The sequence below is a fragment of the Rhipicephalus sanguineus genome, chromosome 7 (genome assembly GCF_013339695.2).
Source record: "Rhipicephalus sanguineus isolate Rsan-2018 chromosome 7, BIME_Rsan_1.4, whole genome shotgun sequence".
Taxonomy (NCBI): Eukaryota; Metazoa; Arthropoda; class Arachnida; order Ixodida; family Ixodidae; genus Rhipicephalus; species Rhipicephalus sanguineus.
The window spans coordinates 135271344-135293457 of record NC_051182.1 but is presented as its reverse complement, the minus strand read 5'-3'; the positions used below and the strand labels follow the sequence as shown (position 1 = coordinate 135293457).

Genomic DNA, 22114 nt, shown 5'->3' with positions numbered 1-22114 from the left:
AGTGAAGCTAGGACGTCGAAAAATAGGCATAAAGAAAGAAGAAACGCGAACACCGGAACGTTGATCTATGAATGAACAACTGCGCATTGCGAGAACAAGTCGCAAATTAGTCAATTACTCAGTGAAGTCACGTCTACAACGGGTGTGGCCTTCTCCCCGAAGCTGCCGCTGATGCATGCCAAAAAGGTATGCGCTCGCCGCGAGGTGGCAGTCGAGATGCTAGAGAAAAAAAAAATGATTCGCAGGAAGAATTGTGTAACTGCGAATCTGCGCACAATGAGCGATGCGTTCTGGCTTACGGCCAGCGTAAGAAACCATGTATACAGCCATCGACAATTGAAATGCGAACGAGTTAGCGTTAACTATAAAACACGTTGATTCGTTCTTTACCACCACGCACGCCTAATGCCAGCATAATTTCTTTTCACCTTATACAGGCAATTACAACGAGGCTCAGACCATCTTTGGCAAAAATAAAATTAACAGTCCCGATTAGAGCTGTACACGGGCCGTATTTCCGAGCCCGAGCCCGGCCCGGGCCCGCTGACTTTGTCGAAGGCCCGCCCGAGCCCGACGGCAAAGGGCTGCGAGCCCACCCGGCCCGGCCCGACGTACGAAAACACAATCCCGGGCCCGGCCCGGCCCGGCCCGGCTTTTTCAAGGTTCGCTGCGAAAACAAAACATCGTTTTCCGGTAATTTGGCATTTTATTGAGCATATCAAATGTGATTACACAGATTACAAATTGTTGTGCAAAAACAGCAAGCAGTCCAACGATTTAGGCTTCAACGAAGTGCGGCGCTTTTGCCCATGCAAGTGTCAGCTTGCACGAAGGCGATCTACGTCGGATCGCTCGTCACTGTCGCGTGCATTTTCACTCATATAGGATTTGGCCTTAAATCTAACGCGAACAGTCGCGTGGCGCCGTCACTAGGTCAGGTTATGTTACTTCTCTGTTTGTCGGAGTGCAACAGAGGCAGTGCTTTACCTGCTCCCCTTTTGTTTAAAGTAGCGAATGGAAAGGAAAAGCGGTAAAGGGCGGTCGCGGAAAAGGCGCTGTATGCGTGCTGGAAAACAATTCCTGCTCATTCTCTATGTTTCGGGCTTGAGTCGGGCTTTGCGCCGGGCCCGAGCCCGGCCCAATAAAACTCCAAGTAGCCCGAGCCCGGCCCGGGCCCGAGTTGAAAATACGTCGGCCCGCCCGAGCCCGGCCCGCGGGCCGGGTCGGGCTTTCGGGCTAACCGGAGCCCGTACACACCTCTAGTCCCGATATATGTGTACTGCCAGGTTATCACTCCCGAAACCTGCTGCTCTGCTTTGGAATTCCTTGTTCGCGTTTCGTTTGTCGATGACTGTACTTGTCGAGTTGAGAAAATGCCAGAGTCAGTTTTCAGAATGCGCTGTAAACCACGGCTGCGCGTCCTTGTATATCAAAAATAAAGTTTGTAGACGCCATAGAATCGATGCTGCAGACTTCATGAAGACTAGACTTTGTCGTCTTACGTCACACTTTATTTGGCTTCTTGTAGAGCTTAGTAAAAAAAAACTGTCCCCGAGTCTAGAAAGGAAACAAGCATCTGAATACCGACAGATACAAACAAACTCCTACCCAAACCCTGTGCACCTCCACAGGAGTTACCCACACCTATACCCGGACAACAAATGCAAACTATGCACAACAGAAAGAGCTTCGTATAAACATATGCTGTGGGAATGCCCCAACCTATCAACAAGTTCTCCTGAGGCCCTCCGGGAGCGGTGGCGGCTAGTGCTGCTCAGCTCGGAGATCGAAGACCAAATATGGGCTATCCAGCAGGCCAGGGAGGCTATAGGGAGCTCTTGGTGTCTACCTGTGCGGTCTAGCCCGGACCACAAACTTCCCGGATCTTGTAATAAAGTTTATTCACTCACTCACTCCCTATATATTGGCTGCTTGTACAGTTTTCATAGTCTCTTTACTACGGTATAGATTTTAGGATAGGTAAAACTCATAAACAAGCTCCTGTATTCCTAGCCTATATTCTTCACAGACTTCCGAACCAGCTGGTTTCGACAAGAATCGCGTGGTCCTTTATGCATTCGCCAAAGACGAATCGAAGTAGAGTAGATCGATCCTTGAAACTCTGGCACACACCCTCGCTGGGTGATTGGCCAAGAACCGGATAGTTTTTAAAATATAATTCTTAAATTAAAGTTTAAATTTTGTCTATTTAAGATGAAAGAAGTAAGAACGAAACAAAGAATATTAAGAATAGAATAATAGAATAGAATATAAGCCATCTTAATACCTTTCCTGCTTCTTCTTCTTCTAAGTCGATTGTGCCACGCAATAGCACGTGCGTTGTACTGTCAAATTCTCGATTGAATAAAGACGTTTTATTCATTCGTAGTGAGGACTCGTCGTCGCCATCGTCAATTCACACTACTACTACTGCTACTACTACTACTACTACTACTACTACTACTACTACTACTACTACTACTACTACTACTAATAATAATAATAATAATAATAATAATAATAATAATAATAATAATAATAATAATAATAATCTTGTGGGTGCTTGTTGTGCACATCTTCCTCATCCGTACATTATCATCATTATCATACGTTTGTCTCTGCATCCTCATCTACGCCCTGTGTCATCACCACCACCGTGGATGCACCGCGTGGCCGTTGGCTGGCGAGTCCTCGGGCCAAATAAGCGTCCGCCCAATGTCTCTGGTTTTACGTGCCAAAAAAAAAAAAAAAAAAAGATATGATTATTAGGCACGCCGTAGCAGAGGGCTACCAAACTTTCGACCGTCCGGGTGTTCTTGAACGTGCACCGACACCATCGTCAATTCATCTCGCATCTCGCGCTGTCGGCATGCTGGATCCGAAGAAGACGAAGAAGATAGACCGGGCGTTCACGACGCACGTGAGCCGTAGTTAACAGGCGAACACGAAAAGAACTTAGGCCAAACGAGCAGCTAAGCGTATGATCGCGCCCAGCCAGGAGGCGTCCGTGCCAGAGCACGAACCACTGCCGACCCTCCTGAAGCTGCCGTTCCAGTGGCACCAGGTGAAGACGCATTCGATGCGACGCCATCGACACCACGAGCCGCAGCCGCCGTCACCGATGCAGCAGCAGCAGCAGCAGTGGGAACATCGGCGGCGACTCGCCGCCGAAGACGTGCACCACCAGACGTCGTCGTCGCCTATGCGGGCGTCGTCACCGAGCGGCCTGGCGGACGCCGAGAGCGTCGCGTCGCAGTCGGAAGGCGACTTCGAACGCGGCCGAGACGACGTCAAGATGAGTTACGGTATATGCGCGTCCGCACGGCGTGTTCTTGTGTGCGCGAATTCAAGTACTGATGAGAATACAAGTCGTCGAACAAGGAAAGGAGTGTCGCATGGAGGCGACGTTTCGGCAAAGAGACTTGTTCTTCGTCAGATACGTTCTCGCGAAGAACAAGTCGCCTTGTCAAAACCTTGGCTTTCATTGATTGATTGATTGATTGATTGATTGATTGATTGATTGATTGATTGATTGATTGATTGACCAACCCCAGCCTACCCCCCGAATTTTTTTTCAGTTCTGAATGTGCATATTTACACGCACACGTACAGACACACGCACGAACATGCATAAAAAGTGCTGACGCCCCTGCCCCCCCCCCCCCCGCCTTCTCCGCCGAAAACGATGTCTTGCTACGCCCCTGTGGTTTGGGTTCTTTTGTGTTTACGATGAGCCAGACAAAACGCGAATCATCTGACACGCGGCAGAGGGGGAACCAATCAGTGAACGTGCGATCACTTCGAATCCATAATCTTTTGTTGTTTTTTCGCGCAAAACGACAGCGCAAGACAGGAGACAGGACAAAGCGCTTTGTCCTGTCTTCTGTCTTGTGCTGACGTTTTGTGCTAAAAAACACTATGGATTCACACCAAGTAGCCCTCCAACGAATTGTGCTGATCATTCCGAAACTATGCAGAGATGGGCCTTCCAGCCGACGAGTCCACCCTGCCCTTACTGGATCCGGTGGGGAAGGCCATCGGCGCATCGGTGAGCCTCCTGACCGCGACGCCTAGCCTTCCGAGAGGCGTCGTCGACTCGGCAACACCACCGTCGGAGGGCTCGACTTGCCCCTGGCGGTGTAGCTCCCAACGACCTCGGAGTCAGAGGCGGTGGTGGTGGTATCTGGTGGCGCCACTGTCGCGACGTGTTTGCGCGACATGCCGTGGAGCATCGGCGCTGGCCGTGCCCCTGGTCTCGGCCCTCAACCTGTCCCTAGCCGTGGCCGTGGTGGTCTCCTGCAAGCTCAGCTACGACAGGGCGCGCCTTCCCAACCTGACGCTCACTGTGGTCCACCTGGCCGCCTCGCTGGCCGCGCTCCACACGGCCGCAGTCTTCAGAGTCACGTGGTACGCATGACGTATGTTACGTGTACGGGAATGGCACATGCGCAACCGAGACAGACAGACAGACAGACAGACAGACAGACAGATGGATAGATAGATAGATAGATAGATAGATAGATAGATAGATAGATAGATAGATAGATAGATAGATAGATAGATAGATAGATAGATAGATAGATAGATAGATAGATAGATAGATAGATAGATAGATAGATAGATAGATAGATAGATAGATAGATAGATAGATAGATAGATAGATAGATAGATAGATAGATAGATAGATAGATAGATAGATAGATAGATAGATAGATAGATAGATAGATAGATAGATAGATAGATAGATAGATAGATAGATAGATAGATAGATAGATAGATAGATAGATAGATAGATAGATAGATAGATAGATAGATAGATAGATAGATAGATAGATAGATAGATAGATAGATAGATAGATAGATAGATAGATAGATAGATAGATAGATAGATAGATAGATAGATAGATAGATAGATAGATAGATAGATAGATAGATAGATAGATAAATTTCGTCCAGAGGTAGTACATAGCAGCGGTAGTAGCAGTCCCAGTATTGAAGTTGCAGTATTGGCAGAAGTAGTGGAAGTTCCTGTAGTTGCACGTACGCTTGTAGCAGTAGTGGTAGCAGTATAGTATTAGTAGCAGTAGACATCACAACCATCGGCGTCAACCATAATCGCAGCAATAGTAGTTGTAGTAGATTACAGCAAGAGCATTTACGTCAACAGTAGGTGTCGCAGTATTAGCAGTTGCAGTAGCAGTAGTAATGGTAGTAGCAGCAACAGTAGTAGTTGTCGTCGTCGTCGTAGTAGTCGTAGCAGTAGCAGTAGTAGCAGTAGTGGTAGTAGTAGGTGTAGTAGCGGTAGTAGCGGTAGTAATGGAATATTGAGCCAATGACGGACACCGTAGCATGCCTCCAATGTGACAGCCTATCAGAGCTGACGAGATGGCGAATTCGACAATGTGCAGAACAGGCGGCTTTGCTACCCCAATAGGCCAGTCTTGTACACTGGCTGAGATATGTTGCATACAGTCCGCACATACGTAGAAATCAATGACCCGTATATCGCTCGCGTATACAGGTCTCCGCTGACGCCGTCTTCCGAAGGCCTCGCCCCGAAGGCCTCGTCTTCGACGAGTGCGCCGGTCTCTTCGTTCGAGCACTGGACGCTGGCCTTTCTCCTGTGCGCCTTCATGGCGCTCCCGAACCTCTCCCTAGAATTCAACACCGCCGGAACGAGCATCCTGCTCAGGTAATGTAATAGAATCCTACGGGGTTTTAAAGTGCGAAGCACTTTAAAACCCCGTAGCTTGTCTTCCATCCATGCATCTTATGTGGCGTGATCACGCTCACAGTAAAGCCTTCGGTACAGGCCACAACAAGGCTAGGCTCAAAACCGAGTTAAATGACAGAACAAGGTCTAAAATAATATAATTTGCAGAACTATGAAGTAATCGCAATAATTAACTAAATATCGCTAAAACATTTCGGAAACCTGCGGCTGACTCCGGGACCGCGCAAAAGAGGGCGCCACCGCCTCGCCGAGCGAGCGAATGCCCCTCCCCCTACGCTTCGCCGGCGCTGCGTCGCTACATCTAATGGGGGCAAACAACCTGGGGGAACTCGCTGCAGACCACGCGAATATCGACTGCCGTAACAAGCAGGAAGTTGATAAAGCGCAGCAAAAAGTAGCGCACATGTCGCACACCGAGATTGTGAATCTCCCTAACAAGATTCTACTCGTGCCGGAGAAACCCTACATCATGCTTACCTCAAACATTGACGTCATCGACAGCGGTAAACGGAGCAGTGAGAACTCTACGAACGGGAACCGCCGGGTGCCCGTGCTACGCACCTCCTCAGGTATCACAGTAGTGGAGCTGCCATACGTATTTTTTTTTTGTTACTGGGAGGTTTGGAGCGGCCGGCGAAATCCCGGCACGAGCACTTGAATCGAGCCAAGCCAAATCTGCCAGTGTAACAGGGAATGATCCGCGTAACTGTACAACGGTAGTTCTTTGCGCACACGTCACGTAAACCAGTTCCGGAACCTATTCCTGCCTCCGCTCTCTACGTTTCCATGGCAACATTGGTCGCCGCTGAAAAGCGCGAGTATGGCGCGAGTGTCTAGCGAGGACATGAAAGGTGAAAAATTCTTGAATAAGGCTGCGGTTGCAGCGTTGAAGTCCGCTTGTCGAAACGATGGCTCCAGCGATCCTGCGTGTTCATGAATGTTTCACCTCTTCAAGCCCCCGTCTTGCCCTTAACTTCTTCCTATAGTGAGATGATAGGCTTAGCGTTACAAAGGAACTGTAACTTTTCGTATAGGTTATACGACTTCATCCCTATAAACATCTTTGCTTTTTCTCCAGACTACTGTCCCTGCCGGTGACGGCGTGGTTGCAGACCGCGGTGTTCGGCCGCAAGCAGCGCCGGGCGGTCGTCCTGTCCCTGCTTCCCGTTGCCCTCGGTGTGTCGATGAACGCGCTCGGCGACCTGCGGTTCAACCCCGTGGGACTGGTCTTCGGCGTCGCCGGAGCGGCGGCAGCCGCCTTCTATTTCGTGAGTGCACACGAGACATCCTCCGGGCCCGAAGGTTGTTCGATGAAATGAGTGGTCCTGAAGCTCGTTTTCAATACGGAATAGCACGTAACAAACGTGGTGAGGTAATTTTCTAAAAGAACAGACTTTCGGGCTATAGTTGGTATGTTACGTTCATTGAAGCCATAGCGCTGATACGACAGGGACCACAGAAAGAGCGCACGTCCCGTCCTCTTTATGTGGTCCCTGTCTTATCAGCGCTATGGCTTCAACGAACGTGATTTTCTAAAACAACTATCACGATTACATGGCGAGAGGCCGTGCCACCTCGTGAACGCGAAAAGCTGGCTGTCGGCTGTTATTTCCTCGCCACCCGATCAGGAACCCGATTTCAATATCGCACACCTTCAAAGATATTGCAACGTGCTGTACTCGGTTACAACCTATAAGAAAAAAAAATAGCTCCGTCATCCGCCGGCGCTGTGCCTCCCGCAGGGAACTTACATAAATGCTCCATCTAACGGCACATACAAATACAAATTGGGCGGCGCAATTTCGAGGGCCTCATTTGTGTGCAGCCGTCAGCACGGCTAACTCGAACGCTCCGCCGCGTGGCCTCGACCGGCTTAGATAACTTAGACTGACACCAGCGGCGCCAAGCGCTGGACACGGCATGTTTTCAGCAGCTAACGATAGATGGAGCGCGGGTTGATTTCACTGGTAAACTTGTTTCTTTTCTGACTGACCGGCGGGTCGAATACACTCACTTGGCAGGTCCGTTTTCGCCACGCTTCGCTCGTGGCTGCGTTCCCATGCGCGCCCGCGAAATTCGTTGCCGTATGATTATCTCGGCAATGAACCATTATCTGGGCACACTCACCAGTGCCAGGTTTTGTCGCGAACTATGCCGCCGCCGTCACCGAAATCTGTAACTCACAGAAACTTCGCTTAAAATCTCTGTGAGCATAAGCAACACTTACGTGCAAATATTAAAGAGGCTTTTTCACGTTTTTTTTTTTAATCCTCCTTGGTAAACTGCGTGCAAATGCGGGACGCAGACCTTGGCGGCGGAGCAGCAGCGCCGCGTGTGCCTACCGCCGTGGCAACTCCTGGAGGCCCAGCTCCGGCGCGCCCTGCCGGCGCTCGCCCTGGTCGCCGTGCTCCTGGAGCCCCCCTGGCGAGGACCCCGGGGCCTTCTGGCACGTCAGTGGCATCCGCGCGACGCGGTCCTACTCGTGGGCTCCTCGCTGGCCGGCTGCCTGTTGACCCTAACCATGCAGTGGCTGCTGGGGCGCACGTCGGCGCTCACCTACCAGGTTCTGGGACACGTCAAGATGTGCGCCACCCTGATCGCCTGCGCGATCGTCTTCGACGAGCGCCTCAAGTGAGTCGTCCTAATTATATTTTCTAAGTGCGTAGCACTTTAGAGTGCCGGTTTGTCGTCCATACACTGTCTCATGTCGCGTGGTCAACGCAGTCGTCAATACAGGCCTAAAGCTATAGGCGAACAATGCTCAAAACCAGTGCGAAATAAACGAGGTCTAGAATAATATAGACTACAGAAATAACCAAGAATTAATCGCAATAATTTCGCTAAAATTGCGAAAGAACGCTTCTGAATGATCCGGCTGATACCCGCGCCGCGCTAGAGAGGGCGCCAACGCCTCGGCAAGCGCGCGATTGCCGAGGCGGTGGCAAGGGCGAGAGCCAATGGAATCGCTGGGTTGTTCCTCTGGTTTCACGGTAAGCGCGGAATGCATAACGACACCAGGGCCTACGCAAGAACGACATTAGTGCAGGATTTAGCGTGGGATTTTTCTTAGGTTGTAGACGAGTGTAGACGGCACGATATACCGTAATGTTTCCTGTACACCCCTCCCCTCGCCCAGGCCGATGCAGCAGGCTGGCGTGTTCCTGACCCTGTGCGGCGCCGTCCTGTACACGGCGTTCAAGTCGCGGGACCAACCGGCGTCGCCTGCGTCTCGTTCCTACCACCACCATCATCACTGCAACGAGGCTCCCATTGGCTCGGCGTCGGCGGGCGTCAAGTGACGTCACCGGTGTTGACCAACGACCAGACCTCAGTGTGTACCGATGGACCCGCTTACGATACTGACCCGAGCTATACGTAGCCCGGTCGTTGTTGTAGATGTACAGACCCTTGTGAATGTTGTGCAGTGAAAGTGGATTGTGCGCGTCAACTCACAGCGCCGTTCTTGGACAGCCCGTTAAGGCCCGAACACACGTACGCGTTGCAGCGCGTCAACGCGTGACTTTTTGACGCGGCGTCGCGCCCTTTCCCTACGCAGAGGGAGGGCGCGCAGCTTCGCGTAGCCGCGCGCCCTCTCTCCCCATAGGGAGAGGGCGCGACGCCGCGTCAGAAAGTCACGCGTTGACGCGCTGCAACGCGTACGTGTGTTCGGGCCTTTAGGGGGCGCGGTATGTACTGCGGACAATGCGGACCTATTGAACGAAATGTGCACTACATGCCGTTGTGTGCCCGTACCTGAATGTCTCTGCATAAAGACGGTTCAATTAAACAATTCAACGACTACACGTGCGGTATAGTTACTGCTTCGCGTTTCGTATTAAGAGATTGACATTGAAACGAAATGCGAAGCACGAAAAGCGATACTATATAGACGCGCATATAGACACCTTGTGAATGTTGGGCAGTGAAAATGGTTGCTGCGAGTCACTTACTAGCCCGTTCCTAGACTGCCCGTTAGGGAGCGCGGTATGTACTGCGACAATGCGGGCCTATTTTGCGATCGGAATGTGCGCTACGTGCCGTCATTGTGCGCACGCATACCTGAATGCCTGTGAAAAAAAAAAACGCATAAATTAAACGTTCAACGACTATATACATGTGCTGTATGCTTACTGTATCGCGTTTCGTTTCAACGTGTTGGCTTTCAAACGAAGCGCGATTTGATCGCGCTTCATTTGATCGAAACGCTTGCATGATCGAATCTCGTTGATCGAAGCGCTTGCATGATGTCGGTGTACCGATGGACCCGCTTACCACCCCGACCAGCCGTAGCCCGGTTCGTGATTTTCAATTTCGTTATTAGACTGAGTAGCAAGTGAATACGCTTTGCGCCTTAGAAATAAACGAACCCCCGTTATTTATACGGTTGTCAGTAGGTTGCTTTGGATCACTTATAGCGCCTCTTTGTTTTCGTATCGTAGCCCCCGCGATTAGTTCCGGTAGCGCGCAGCAGGATCCAATCGCGGAGGCCACGTTTACAACGGCGAAATCCACACGCGAGACGCGCAGACTTGCACAGTTTGCTGGCCGAACTTCTTGCATATAGCTTCCACAGCGTTACACCTGATGTATGAAACGGATTACATACCGTATTTACTCGAATCTAAGCCGATGTTCTTTGTCGAAAAAAAAAAAACGATGTATCTGCGTGCTTCGCTGCAAATGTCGTCTAAAGACGATAGAAGAGGCGCTGCGTGAGATATGGACGCCATCTGGCAATACGTCGGGAAACATGAGTTCTGTGTTGCGGGCTGGTAGTCCCGGCGCAGCAGCAGGCGAAGACCGGCGGTGACCAACGCGACCGGCGGGGACGCCAGCCAGCCCGAACACGCGGTGTGGCGTGAAGCGCTGAAGTAGAAGAAACGTCCGCACTCAACGAGTACTCTCCACACACTATTTTATTTACACGTCACGTGGGTAAAACAGGAATGCCAGAGCGGCGCCCCATGGCATTCGTACAGTGCAATACAGAACCGAAACTGAAACACAACAATGAGCTCGTGCAGAGGGCACGGATGAAGGCAAGTTTCAGCGCAGTCGCATCTTCAGCGCAGCTTAAGAAACTAGGGTCTTTCGAATTACGTATGAATGCATTTTCTATTAAAGGAACACACCACTTAATACTTACCTAGTGATGTTGCGCCTTAGATATGCGTAAGGTTTGCTTTTTGATCGACAATGTAGACAAGTATGAACCTAGTAAGCCGTTCAAGATGGCTGGCCTTTGGGCAAGTGGTTCAACTTTGGCCGAGTGGCTGAATCGAGTGACGTGCCGACAAACAGAAAGACAGACAGAATGTTCGTAACGTCCTACGATAAAATAAACTTTTTCTAAACAGACCAAAATTTCTCCGTTTAAGTATCCCAAGAAAGACTATCGTCTTTAAAAAACGATGTGCGAATGTGGGGGTGTCGGCTTAGATTCGAGTACAATGATTAAGTTTTTTTTTCTTTTTTTTTTTTGCCTTGCCAATTTCGGGGGTCGGCATAGAATGGGGGCCTTCTTACGTATTTGTTTGTTTGTTCAGGGCTAACATTTAGTTGGGACCTGCCCCCCATATTCGCTCCTCACCTATATAACGTAGGGAGCCTACATGAACGACCGTTTTAACGGTCGTCCATGTAGGCTCCCTAACATAACGGGCGACCTCCGTCCCTCCAAGGCCGATACACATGTTCCCAGCGACGACGGCGCGCTCTATGCGATGGAGAGCAGTAGCCTGTATACGGGCGCAGATACCAGGCGCTGCAGCAAACGCGGGAAGCACCCGCTCGCTCGCTCGCTCGCTCGGCGCGGCCGGTGGTGCACTTCGCGAAAAAGCCGTTGCAGTTCGCTGACCTTGATCTCACCACCGTCTGCAGTATGCGATACACCGGCACGCTTGCAGCGCTTGGTAAAAAAGAAGAAAACAAAAAAAAAAGGGGGGGGGGGTGTTGTAGCGAGGCGCAGCATGCCGACGACGAGGAACAAGTGACGGCTGGCCCGATCGGCCTTTTCTTGCTCGCCGCGCGGCCAACTTAACGCATACCTGCAGCGCAGCGCGGAGAAGGTAGCCCCGGTAGATATATATATATATATATATATATATATATATATATATATATATATATATATATATATATATATATATATATATATAAATGGACCACCACCGCCTTTAGCCGCGTATAATTCGACCGGTCTTTTTTTTTTTTTTTTTCCTGCATAGCGCCGACTGCGTGCTACACCGGAGTGAGTGGTGTGTACGAGCGACGTGTAGAGGGTGTCGTTTGAGTGTCCAGAGGACGCCGTGTAATCCCACATTACGGCCTTACGCATCTCATCGAGTCAAGAAGTTACGAGATTTGACGAGACATCGCGAGCGCGAATGACGCAAAAAGAAAAGAGAGAAAGAATTAATGCCACTTCCACGCCTGTGAAATCTGAGTAAAAACAGAGGAGCTTAAAGGGACACTAAAGAGCAAAACGATTTTTCTCGCATTAGTAAAGTAGTCTTCCACGATGCCAAAAACACCACGCTTGCTGCGAGAAGACGCTAGTAAGCGACAAAACGCGCAAAAAGAAAATACAGGTGGCGACGCCACCTTGGAATTCCCGCACCATTTGCCGTGACGTCACAAATTTTTGACGGCGCCTGCTTGGGCCTACGTAGTTCCTAGTAGGTTAAATCGAAGTACATTGTCCTCTGAGGGGGCCAGAGACTTGACATAACGATTTTGTGGAAATTTCCTCGAGTCAGTGGCGCCAAAATACGTTAAATGCTCTTTGAAGTCTTTTACGTCACGAATTACAAAGTTCGGCGCGAAATTGAAAAATGAAACTTTGAACTTGGTTTTCTCCTCTAATAATAAACCTATGGTGGTGAAATAAACTAGACAAGAGTTCTCCGAGCACACTTTATCAATCTAAACCAATTCATTGTTTCTCTTTAGTGTCCCTTTAATGCCCTCCAGAGGAGCCTTAGCGGAGCTGGCAAACAAGCGCCACCACCCGGTGAACGCAGATTGGGTTATTTGCTCATCTCCTTTCGTTCATCTTTATTTCTTAATCTCTCTCTCTCTCTCTATTGCCCTCTCTACTCCTTCTTTCCCTCTTTCTAACCCCCACACCACTCCTCCGTACCCTCGCATCTCTTTCCCACCCATTGCTGTGTTATGCTGTACATGGCTATGCCATGCTTCATTCACCCTCTCCCCTCCTCCTTTCCTTCCTCCTCACCCTGACATCACTCCCCCTCACCCTTGCTTCCCCTCTTCACCCATTGCTATACTATAGTATGCATGGCAGCTTGACACATACCCGTTTTCAGTGGCACACAATGAAGCTGCTTGACACATTCCCGCTTTCAGTGGCACACACTGAAGCTGCTTGACACATTCCCGCTTTCAGTGGCACACACTGAAGCTGCTTGGCTCATACCCGCTTTCAGTGGCACACACCCACCGAGTTTTCTGGAACGCCTGCCGCCTGCCGCCTCAACCTTAAGCTTAAGCAGCTCCCTGTTAAAAAACAAAAAAAAAACTGATAGAAGTCGGTCAAAATTCACGTGATACTCAAGTTCACGTACGAGGGCCGACGGCGTACCGAAAGTTCCATGACTTCAATTTAACTTAACGTCGTCAACGACGTCATCTTGATGTCACAGATCGCATATATTTGTGACGCCACAATGAAGTCATCATGACGTCGTAACCTGCGAAAGTGACTACGTCGTAAATGACGTCAAGTCGTATCAATGCAATCTACTGAGAAGAAAACGGAGTAAAAAAAAAAGAAGGTGGCTTTCACCTTAGAGTCTTTTTAGGCGAGTATATATAGGGGACCCTGCGACTTTATTTCCTTCATTCCTTATTTGTTTATTTGTTGATCTATTTCTTTGTGAAAGACACCTTCACTGTTCTTCCTTCTGGTTTGCCTCATTCATTGGCTCATTTAATTAGTTATTTTCTTTCTTTCTTTCTTTCTTTCTTTCTTTCTTTCTTTCTTTCTTTCTTTCTTTCTTTCTTTCTCTTTCTTCCTTTCTTTCTTTCTTCCTTCCTTCCTTTCTTTCTTTGTTTCCTTCTCTGGTAGACACCTCCGCTGTCTTCCTCCTGCCTTCTTACAAGAAGCTACTGCAGCAGAAGCCTGTACAGACGAGGTTGGCCCCATACGCTCCCATCAAGCGTCGCGTCTAGGGCAGGCAACCCTCCACCTGCTAAACAGTGAGAAGAAGACGAAGAAGAAGAAAGAAGCCGTCTTAACGAGGCCAGCCGAAGCCCCGACGAGCTGAAGAAATTCAAGTATATATATACCATCGTACGCTACACGGCGAGAGCCCACCACTCTCCCATCCTCGTGCCTAAAGACAATGAACCTAGAGACAGCGAAAAGACGCCGACGCCACCCAGGCACGCCTTCCACGCAAATATGCACTGCCTCTCCTCACCGACGCCGCCACGCAACAAGCTCCCAACCCTTTCCCCTCAACTCTCACTCCCCCTTCCACTTTCCCGTCAGCACTTGCTCTTCGAGCACTGTACGTGCGTAACGCTTTTTTTTTTTTTTGGTACGCACCACGCCGGCGAGCTGAGTGTGCGACATCTGCAGAGCAAATCCCTGCATATGTATATAGCATATGTACAGTATCTCGCGGATTCAAACGAGACATCAATTTTTAGGGGCGCCGAGGCTTGTCCGTGCGCACGGCACAGCACCGTGTAAAATCGAAACATCAGGTTTAACAATAGACTGATATCAATCATAATTGCGACGGAACAGTATAAAATCACCGGCAAGCACGAATCCTTTATACTAGTCGGCGACTTCAACGTACACATTATGGACCTTAGGTCCTAGCTTTGTCGTCAACTCTCACTGTCCACTGTCACGGTATATAGAAAACCGTTGCGATAGTCGAAACATATATGCGTGTATGTGAATAAAAAAAGGTTTACAATAGACGAACATCAATCATAATTGTGACAGGACAATTATAAAATACCTACAAGCACAGACAGACCCTTTATACTAGTGGGCGACTTCAACGTAGACATTATGGACCTTAGGACCATGCTTTTGTCGTCGACTCATTAAGTCACTCAGTTTACATTATATGGGGCAACGCTCGGGTAACGTACGGTTACTCACCCAGACGATACCCAGAGCTTCGCGCACTCGCCATGGTTCATTTCGTGGAGATGCGTGGTTTTTTTAGTATAACGACTGGTATGCCCAATTGCTCGAGGTAACCACTTCATGTCGCGACGAATCTGGTCTCTAAAGATAATGTTGGCTCTGATCTACACATTCGAGTAGAAATTACGCCGATATGACCCGAACTGAAGGCGGTGAAAACGAAAGTGTGTGCGTTATGTAGAACTAAGTTGTGCCGTTTCAATCTGTGAGTATACTGTACACACTGCAAACCACTTAGCACCCTTAAACGATTTTAATGAAGCAAGGAAAACACCTTTTTGCATAAAAGAATTAGCAAAAATGGGGGTGCAGGGTTGTTTGGCTTCCCCCATATCGCCTTTTGGTTTGCGTAAGGGTCAATGTTCCACCTAAAACACCCTTTAGGAGCTAAGGGTGTTAAGGGTCATCAAACACCTGTGGCGCATACGACAGAGTGCCAGCTGATAACTGGGACTCGCTGAGGAACGCGTTGAATATTACGCGGGTTCAGATTAACATGCATGTACATAACTGTTCAGATCTACTTTGCTTCTGTTATTCATGTATGTTTCCACAGTCGTTTGTTGGAGAGTCTACACACTATAGTTGACATTTAGTGGAATGGAATGATGAGCATCCAAGCTGTCATTGAACAGTCTGTGAACAGCAAGGTATGTAGTATAGACTTTCTACAGACCAGCTAAAAAACTTTGTAGAGCCTTCAAAGCTTTCAATGCCTCCTCTCTGCAGTTGATCGGTGCTCCCTCTACTGGCTGCTCCAGCGCACTGTACACCTTGGTACACTTAGATCCTTTCACGAATGGACGGCTTGGATCACTGGCTAACATACACAGTGCCGCTGGACACGCATAATCGGAGATCGGAAAAGTGCATCAGGACATGGGCCACTGGGAACATACAAGTGGACACGTACAAGTGTAGTCGTGCAAGTGGAATAGTTAAACTGGGCACGTGCATCCGGAAAAGTACAGCTGCGTAACAGGACGTGGTGAAATGGACGCGTGTATCGTGGTCACGTACAGCTCGACAGTATACGAGTGGACACGTTCAACTGCACACGTGCAACTGGACCCGTGTTACTGGACCCACGCATCTGGACATGTGCCAAGGGACATGTTTCGGAAAGAGAACAAAAAAAGAAGCACAGAAGTTGGCAACAGGAGCATATTGTGAAGAAAGAAGCACGTGTAACAAAACCAAACCAGAACTAGCACTGCGCGAGCAGCGTCCAGCTACGCGTAGAGATGCGAAGCCATATTTCATTAATTAAAAATAGCGGTGTATGAAAGGTCTACAACTACGTTTACTCTTTCTCAAGTGCTTCCTCCGGGCTAACCGTGTACGTTCGCACAAATCATCCAGGTCAACTCAATTGTTTAGTATTTTTCATCGCATTCCCGAACGGCTTTAGGTAATCTTCGGGGATAATCCAGACGTAGCTGCATGTAATCGGCAACGCCAGCTTTCTGACCCAGAGTCCTAATTCCCAGCGTACGTGATCCCTGGGGCCATTCCACATCCGGGTATTCATTACTTCTGTCGCTGTCTTCACTTCGGAACGGTATTGTTCCACAATTTGAACAGAGAGGACAAAGTGCTCCTATTGAACCTCTTTACCTAGTCTGGATCCTTGGTCCCACTGTTCAACCCCCCCCCCCCCTCCCAGACCACCATCGCTAATCATCCCGATTATTTTGCGATTTCAATAGAACCAGTCAGCACCACGCTGCGCTTTGACTTTGAAGAAAATGCGAAACCGTGTGTGAGGGGGTGCCATTCGAAATAGCCCATAGGACCATAACGATCTGTGCAACACTCACACAAGCAAACCAACCAGGTTTGCGCTGTTTCAAGCACAAAGAATGACCGTGAACTATAACAAAAAACTACAGCGCGAACTGGGACATGAACGAGAATATAGTACGAACGACAGCGAACAGCGCGAACTAACGAGTTACAATACTGAACTTTGAGCAAACCACATTCAGCTCAGCGGGGCGCAGATATTACAAAATACAAGCGAAGACCTCATCCTAGCTCCATTGCTCCAGTCTCAATCCACGCGAAACGGATTATACGTTATATGTACACGCCACGATGATCTCGCGTCGGGTCAGTGCGGTTGGTTGTGCAAGCACGAGGTCGTATAGACCGCGTCGTTCCGGTAGGATCACGCGGTTTGTGAACAAAGGCTTGAGATGCGGCTTTGGCTTTGGCTTAGCCTTGAGATTTTTGGATCACGTAAGGCATAACGCCCAGTACCCCAATCGTCGTGGTGACCCAATGGTTAAGAAGCCGAGCTATTGGGGTTGGGGGCGCGCTACTGTGTCAAATCCGCGCATGACCGCGACCACGCACACTACAGAAAGGGGGAGGGGATGTATTCTAAGGCCACACATGCACAACAAGCACTCAAAACGTAAAAGTTGAAGCAATGCTTATGACACGTAGTTATGGTACTCGATTGCCGACTCGAAGCTCAAGGGATCGAATTGCGGCCGCATGTCGGTGGAGGCGAAGTGTTAAGAGGACCGTGTGCTTAGATTTAGGTGCACGTTAAAGAACCCCAGGTGGTCGAAATTTCCGGAGCCCTCCATCACGGCGTCCTTCATAATCATATCGTGGTTTCTTTACCATCTCCCCCATCCCGTTCCCATGCGTGGGGTGGCAAACCGGTTGTCCTAAACTGGTTAACCCACCTGACTTTCTTTCTCTACTGTTTCTTGGACTTAAAACCACAACCGTTATTTCACAAGTGAGAAGTGGCGGCTCTACAATGCGATTTTGTTTCTTTCATCTTTTCTTTCGACCCAACGTTCCTTTGGAAATGCTCGTGACCATCCCATGGCAGACAGCATATTCGGTCGAATTCAACGGATCAGTTCCTTATTCCACTTCTGCAATCTATCGCTATATATATATATATATATATAATATATATATATATATATATATATATATATATATATATATATATATAGCGCGGGCACACGTACAAAAACGACAAGAAAGCACTCGACGTTTCGAGCGGGGACAGGTCTGTTTGAAGAGACTTGTAGAAAAAAGACCGGTCCCCAGTCGAAACGTCTATTACAAGTCCTTTCTTTTGGTTTTGTACGTGTGCTTCCATTCTTACTACTTATTAATCACATGATCCAAGGAAACAGAACTTATGCGTGTGCGTGCGTGCGCGCGCGCGCTCATGTTTGTGTGTGCGTGTGTGTGTGTGTGTGCGTGTGCAAGCAGAACCTCGTTCGTACGTTGCTGAAGAAAAAACGCGGGAAAAAATGTGCTATCCGGGAAAACAGAAAACGTACAACCCGAGTTCACTAAAGCATCGCGCAGTTTCGCTTGGCAACGATATCGCGAACGTTGGCACCGGGAAATCGGACGAAATGGGAACGTATCAACGAGGTTCTTCTGCAACACACACACACACACACACACACACACAAACACGCGGTCGCTACACCATGTGTACCAGCTTGGCCCTCGAAAGACAATGGCAAGTCACCCGCAGCGGTGGTCCTTAAACAAACCGCTTTCGCAGACGTCTACTGGAGGTCACGAGTATACCAATTCTAGACGTGTATTCAGTGTGCCTGCAGCGGCCGCATTCCCTTTGCGACGGCGGTGGTCCGAATGCGGGAATAACTATCACACAGCCGAGGCTAGGTCGCCGAGCCCGAAGCTATTGTGCCTTAAGAGGATGACGTTTTTCTTTATCTCGGGATATTTTTATATAAATACGCGTGGGAACGGGAAATACGGTTTGCTCAGCCTCCACAGCTGTGCCGAATTCGGTTAGGTTTGTCGCATTCGTTTGTTTGTTTTTAATCCAGGAAAGGTTATAGTAAGGCATGCAGGCATCGGGAGACGCTTTCGAAGTTAGGACAGACTACACCACTTAAAAAAAAAGAACTCACAAGGTCCCTTACGCATTCGCCTATAAGACGACTCGAAGGCAAGAGCCTTCTTCGCAGTCAGTGTAGTGATGCTCCCTCGAAGGCTTTCTTTCCGAAGGCTTTCTGCACCTAACGTGGTTCTGTACTGCCTCCAGGACCGAAGGCTTCCCAAGCTTTCTGTACTTCACTTGGTTTTGCACCGCCTCCGTGATCGGCACACCAAGTGACGATATGTCATGTGATGACGCCATCACGTGACGTCACGGTGCGTGACGTTAGGATAACGTCACAAATTTTGGCAGTATGTGACGTCATGGTTACGTCATCGCGTGATGATGACTTTTCTGCGTCGATCATGGTGACGCCGACGGTCAATTTTCGCTTTTGATGAGGCATCTAAGGCTTTCGCCTTAATACAATTTGCATTGCGCCATGTCTGCGAAATCGTACATCTTTACGTTTACTTTTACCCCATGTCCATTTTTGCGACACAAACACGCTGGATTGGTCGGTTAAATCGGTTCGTCGAAAATTGTTGTTCTATGAGTCTTGTGTCCGCGGGCGCGATCCGCCAGAACATAGCCGTATTTGCACCACTATAATTGACATAATGTCAGATCATATGTCACTGTCGATGCTATGACTGCCAAAATGTTTTCAGTTTTGCTGTCATCGCTACTTAGTTATTTATAAATTAAGTAAATAAATAAATAAACTTTCATACAAACATGGCGACGAACAACTGATGCGTACTGTAACACACACATATCACACAGCGTGTAAGCACTGCTGTACTGTCGACTTGATGTTTTCCTAGGACCCCGCGGAGAGAAATCCAGGAAGACGCCGTTTGGACCGGCCGAGGAAAGGCCTTATTAGCATATACGCGATCCTACTGCACGTACGATACCACTCTGCTACAACGAGTAAGGCGGCGACATCGACGACGCATAACGATGAAAGAAAAAGAACACGAAAAAAACAAACCAAAAAAAAAAGATTCCAAAGCTCCGCGTGTTTTGCGATGCGGGGACACCTCACAGCCATGGGGCGGCAGCAGCCCCCTCTGTAGTACATGCCATTGCTCGATACGGGTGAAGAAGTTGCCCTCCTCCCGGACACGTACTTGGCGAGTGGGGGGGGGGGGGGCTCATTCGAATACGCGAACCGAGTGCGGTAGTGTGTAGAAGAAGAGATAAGCCTGTATATACATTTATATGCGGGCATGGCCGTGACACTGGGATGACTCCGGAGGGGGTATGCGGAGCAAGACTTCCTGTTCCGGTTTATGTTAACGGGTGGGTGTATGCAGCCACAAGCCCTTTGCTGCCTCGCAGGTACGTTGTAAAAGAAAAAAAAATGGCGAAATCAGAGTGAGCGAAGGTTCGAATCCCGGACGTTGGAGCATGACTTTTCTTCAACTGAACAACTGCGAGCAAACGAAGAAATGTGAGCGACAACGCAGCAGTACGGACGAAGGGTGTCCACATGAACAAGTTTTGTGCCAATGTTGCACAACTGTTAACTAATGTCTGCTCTCTGCTACTGCAACGGCAACACTGTCTTGACTCGATCACGAAGCAATTATTGAGTCCAATTTCTTTTTTGTCAATGTAGGTCCTCCATATAAACGCCAACGATCGTGACGCAATCAGCGATAACAACGTAATACGGGTCGTGGGAAACTCCCGCACTCGAAAAACAAAAACATCACGCGCGCACGCGCAGTTGGGTCGACCCGCGACTGATAAGAAGAGTCGAGAGGTACCAACTTTAATTGCCCAAACGTAACCCGCGGGCGCCGGACCCGACCGGTTTCAGAGTAGCACGTTTTGATACAAACGAGTTCCTACACGTGCCTACTGATAGGAATGTCTCGCACGTACGCGACTGCTTCAAAAAAGAAAAAAAAAAACGAAATCAAATGATATAAAGTACCTAACCGTGTCCCGTTTGCTACAGGCAGGTTTCGATGAAAACAAAATAAAAAAATACTACCGGCTCAAACGATGTCCTTTTGTTATGCCGGGTGGACCCGAATGGCCGAAAGGCGTGCGCGAAGGCATATGCTGTTGCTTGGGCCTGTCACAAGCATTTAAAGTGGCATTGACGCCAATTTTCTATGCTGTGTTTACTACGCGTATACAGACGGCTCTGAAATACGAAGCTCAGTAAATGCTGATGAGGTACTTCGCTTTGATACTAAATTCAATTTTCGCGTGGCGCACCTACTGATATCGACACTAGCGTGACGTCAGGCTGCAGTGTCAATTCTGGTGACCTCACGCACTAGTTGTGATGACGTCAGGTACCAACACATACAAAATGGCCGTCACCAAAGCATTCAAAATGGCCGCTTGTGCGTCACCAACGGAGCCATCCAGCGGAGCGGGCGAGGAGACGTCACGATATCTTGCGCAAGTACGAGAAGCTCACACCGTGTCGTGACTTCAGGGTACAGTAGGAAACGAAACTGGCTTTTAAAGACATGTGGTAATTAATTTTTCAGGGTGCATTCCACTGGCGTAGCCAGGGGGTGGCACAGCGGGCCCACGATTGCCCCCCCCCCCCGAATTTTTTTCTACCACGGGATAAAGAGCACGAAATACAACCCCCCCCCCCCCACCCGAAAAAAAATTCTGCCTACGCCAATAGTGCACTAGTGCACTACAGCCTAGAAATTGTGCTGAGTACATCTTCTAGGCTCTTGAAAACTTGGTCTTTCATTTGACGCAAAAAAACAACTGAAAATTTTCGTGTCAGCGCCCCTTTAAACAAACAAACAAGCAAGCAGACAAAAAGGCAGGAACAAAAGATAACATTAAGATCTTGAACGAGTTGAGAAACAAGAACACAAAGCTGATAGACAAGTCTACGCGGAAGTACGTAGTTGCGATTGCAAAGTTATCGATACGGAATCTGTTATTTTTCTTTATTTTTTTTGTTTGCCCCTTGGCGGACACGTTCCAGAAGATAAAAAACAAGAATGCGCAGCCGATACTTTTCCCACGCACCGTCTATGCGACGTGTTTTATTTGCAAAACGGCGCACGCATCGGAGTTTCACGAGGCGAACATTAAAGAAACGAGGATCAATTCGAAAAGCATTCATTCATTGAATCAAAACAAAACAAAAAAAGAAACGGTCACTTTGGTTATGTGCTATCTATTATCTTTCACCTATGAATAACAGGTCGTTAAACTTCCCGAACAGTTACAAACAACTGGCTAACCCACCCGGAGGCATTCGTTGATCGATTCGCGAAGACTTCCTGCCAAGTCG

At 48.8% G+C, this 22114-nt stretch overlaps 2 protein-coding genes across 2 annotated transcripts in view; one reads left to right on the top strand and one right to left on the bottom strand.

Annotated features, from left to right (window-relative positions):
• Nucleotides 1-9209, top strand: part of LOC119400024 (solute carrier family 35 member E3) — a 38470-nt gene extending 29261 nt beyond the window's left edge. Inside the window, exons 2-6 of the mRNA XM_037666933.1 lie at nt 3978-4407; nt 5522-5692; nt 6813-7002; nt 8040-8365; nt 8871-9209. Coding sequence (XP_037522861.1) covers nt 3980-4407; nt 5522-5692; nt 6813-7002; nt 8040-8365; nt 8871-9033 — 1278 coding nt within the window. The 5' untranslated portion in view covers nt 3978-3979 and the 3' untranslated portion in view covers nt 9034-9209. The remainder of the gene's footprint in view (nt 1-3977; nt 4408-5521; nt 5693-6812; nt 7003-8039; nt 8366-8870) is intronic.
• LOC119400023 (Usher syndrome type-1G protein homolog) overlaps nt 1-22114 on the bottom strand; it is a 114779-nt gene that overhangs the window by 77562 nt on the left and 15103 nt on the right. The window lies entirely within an intron of this gene.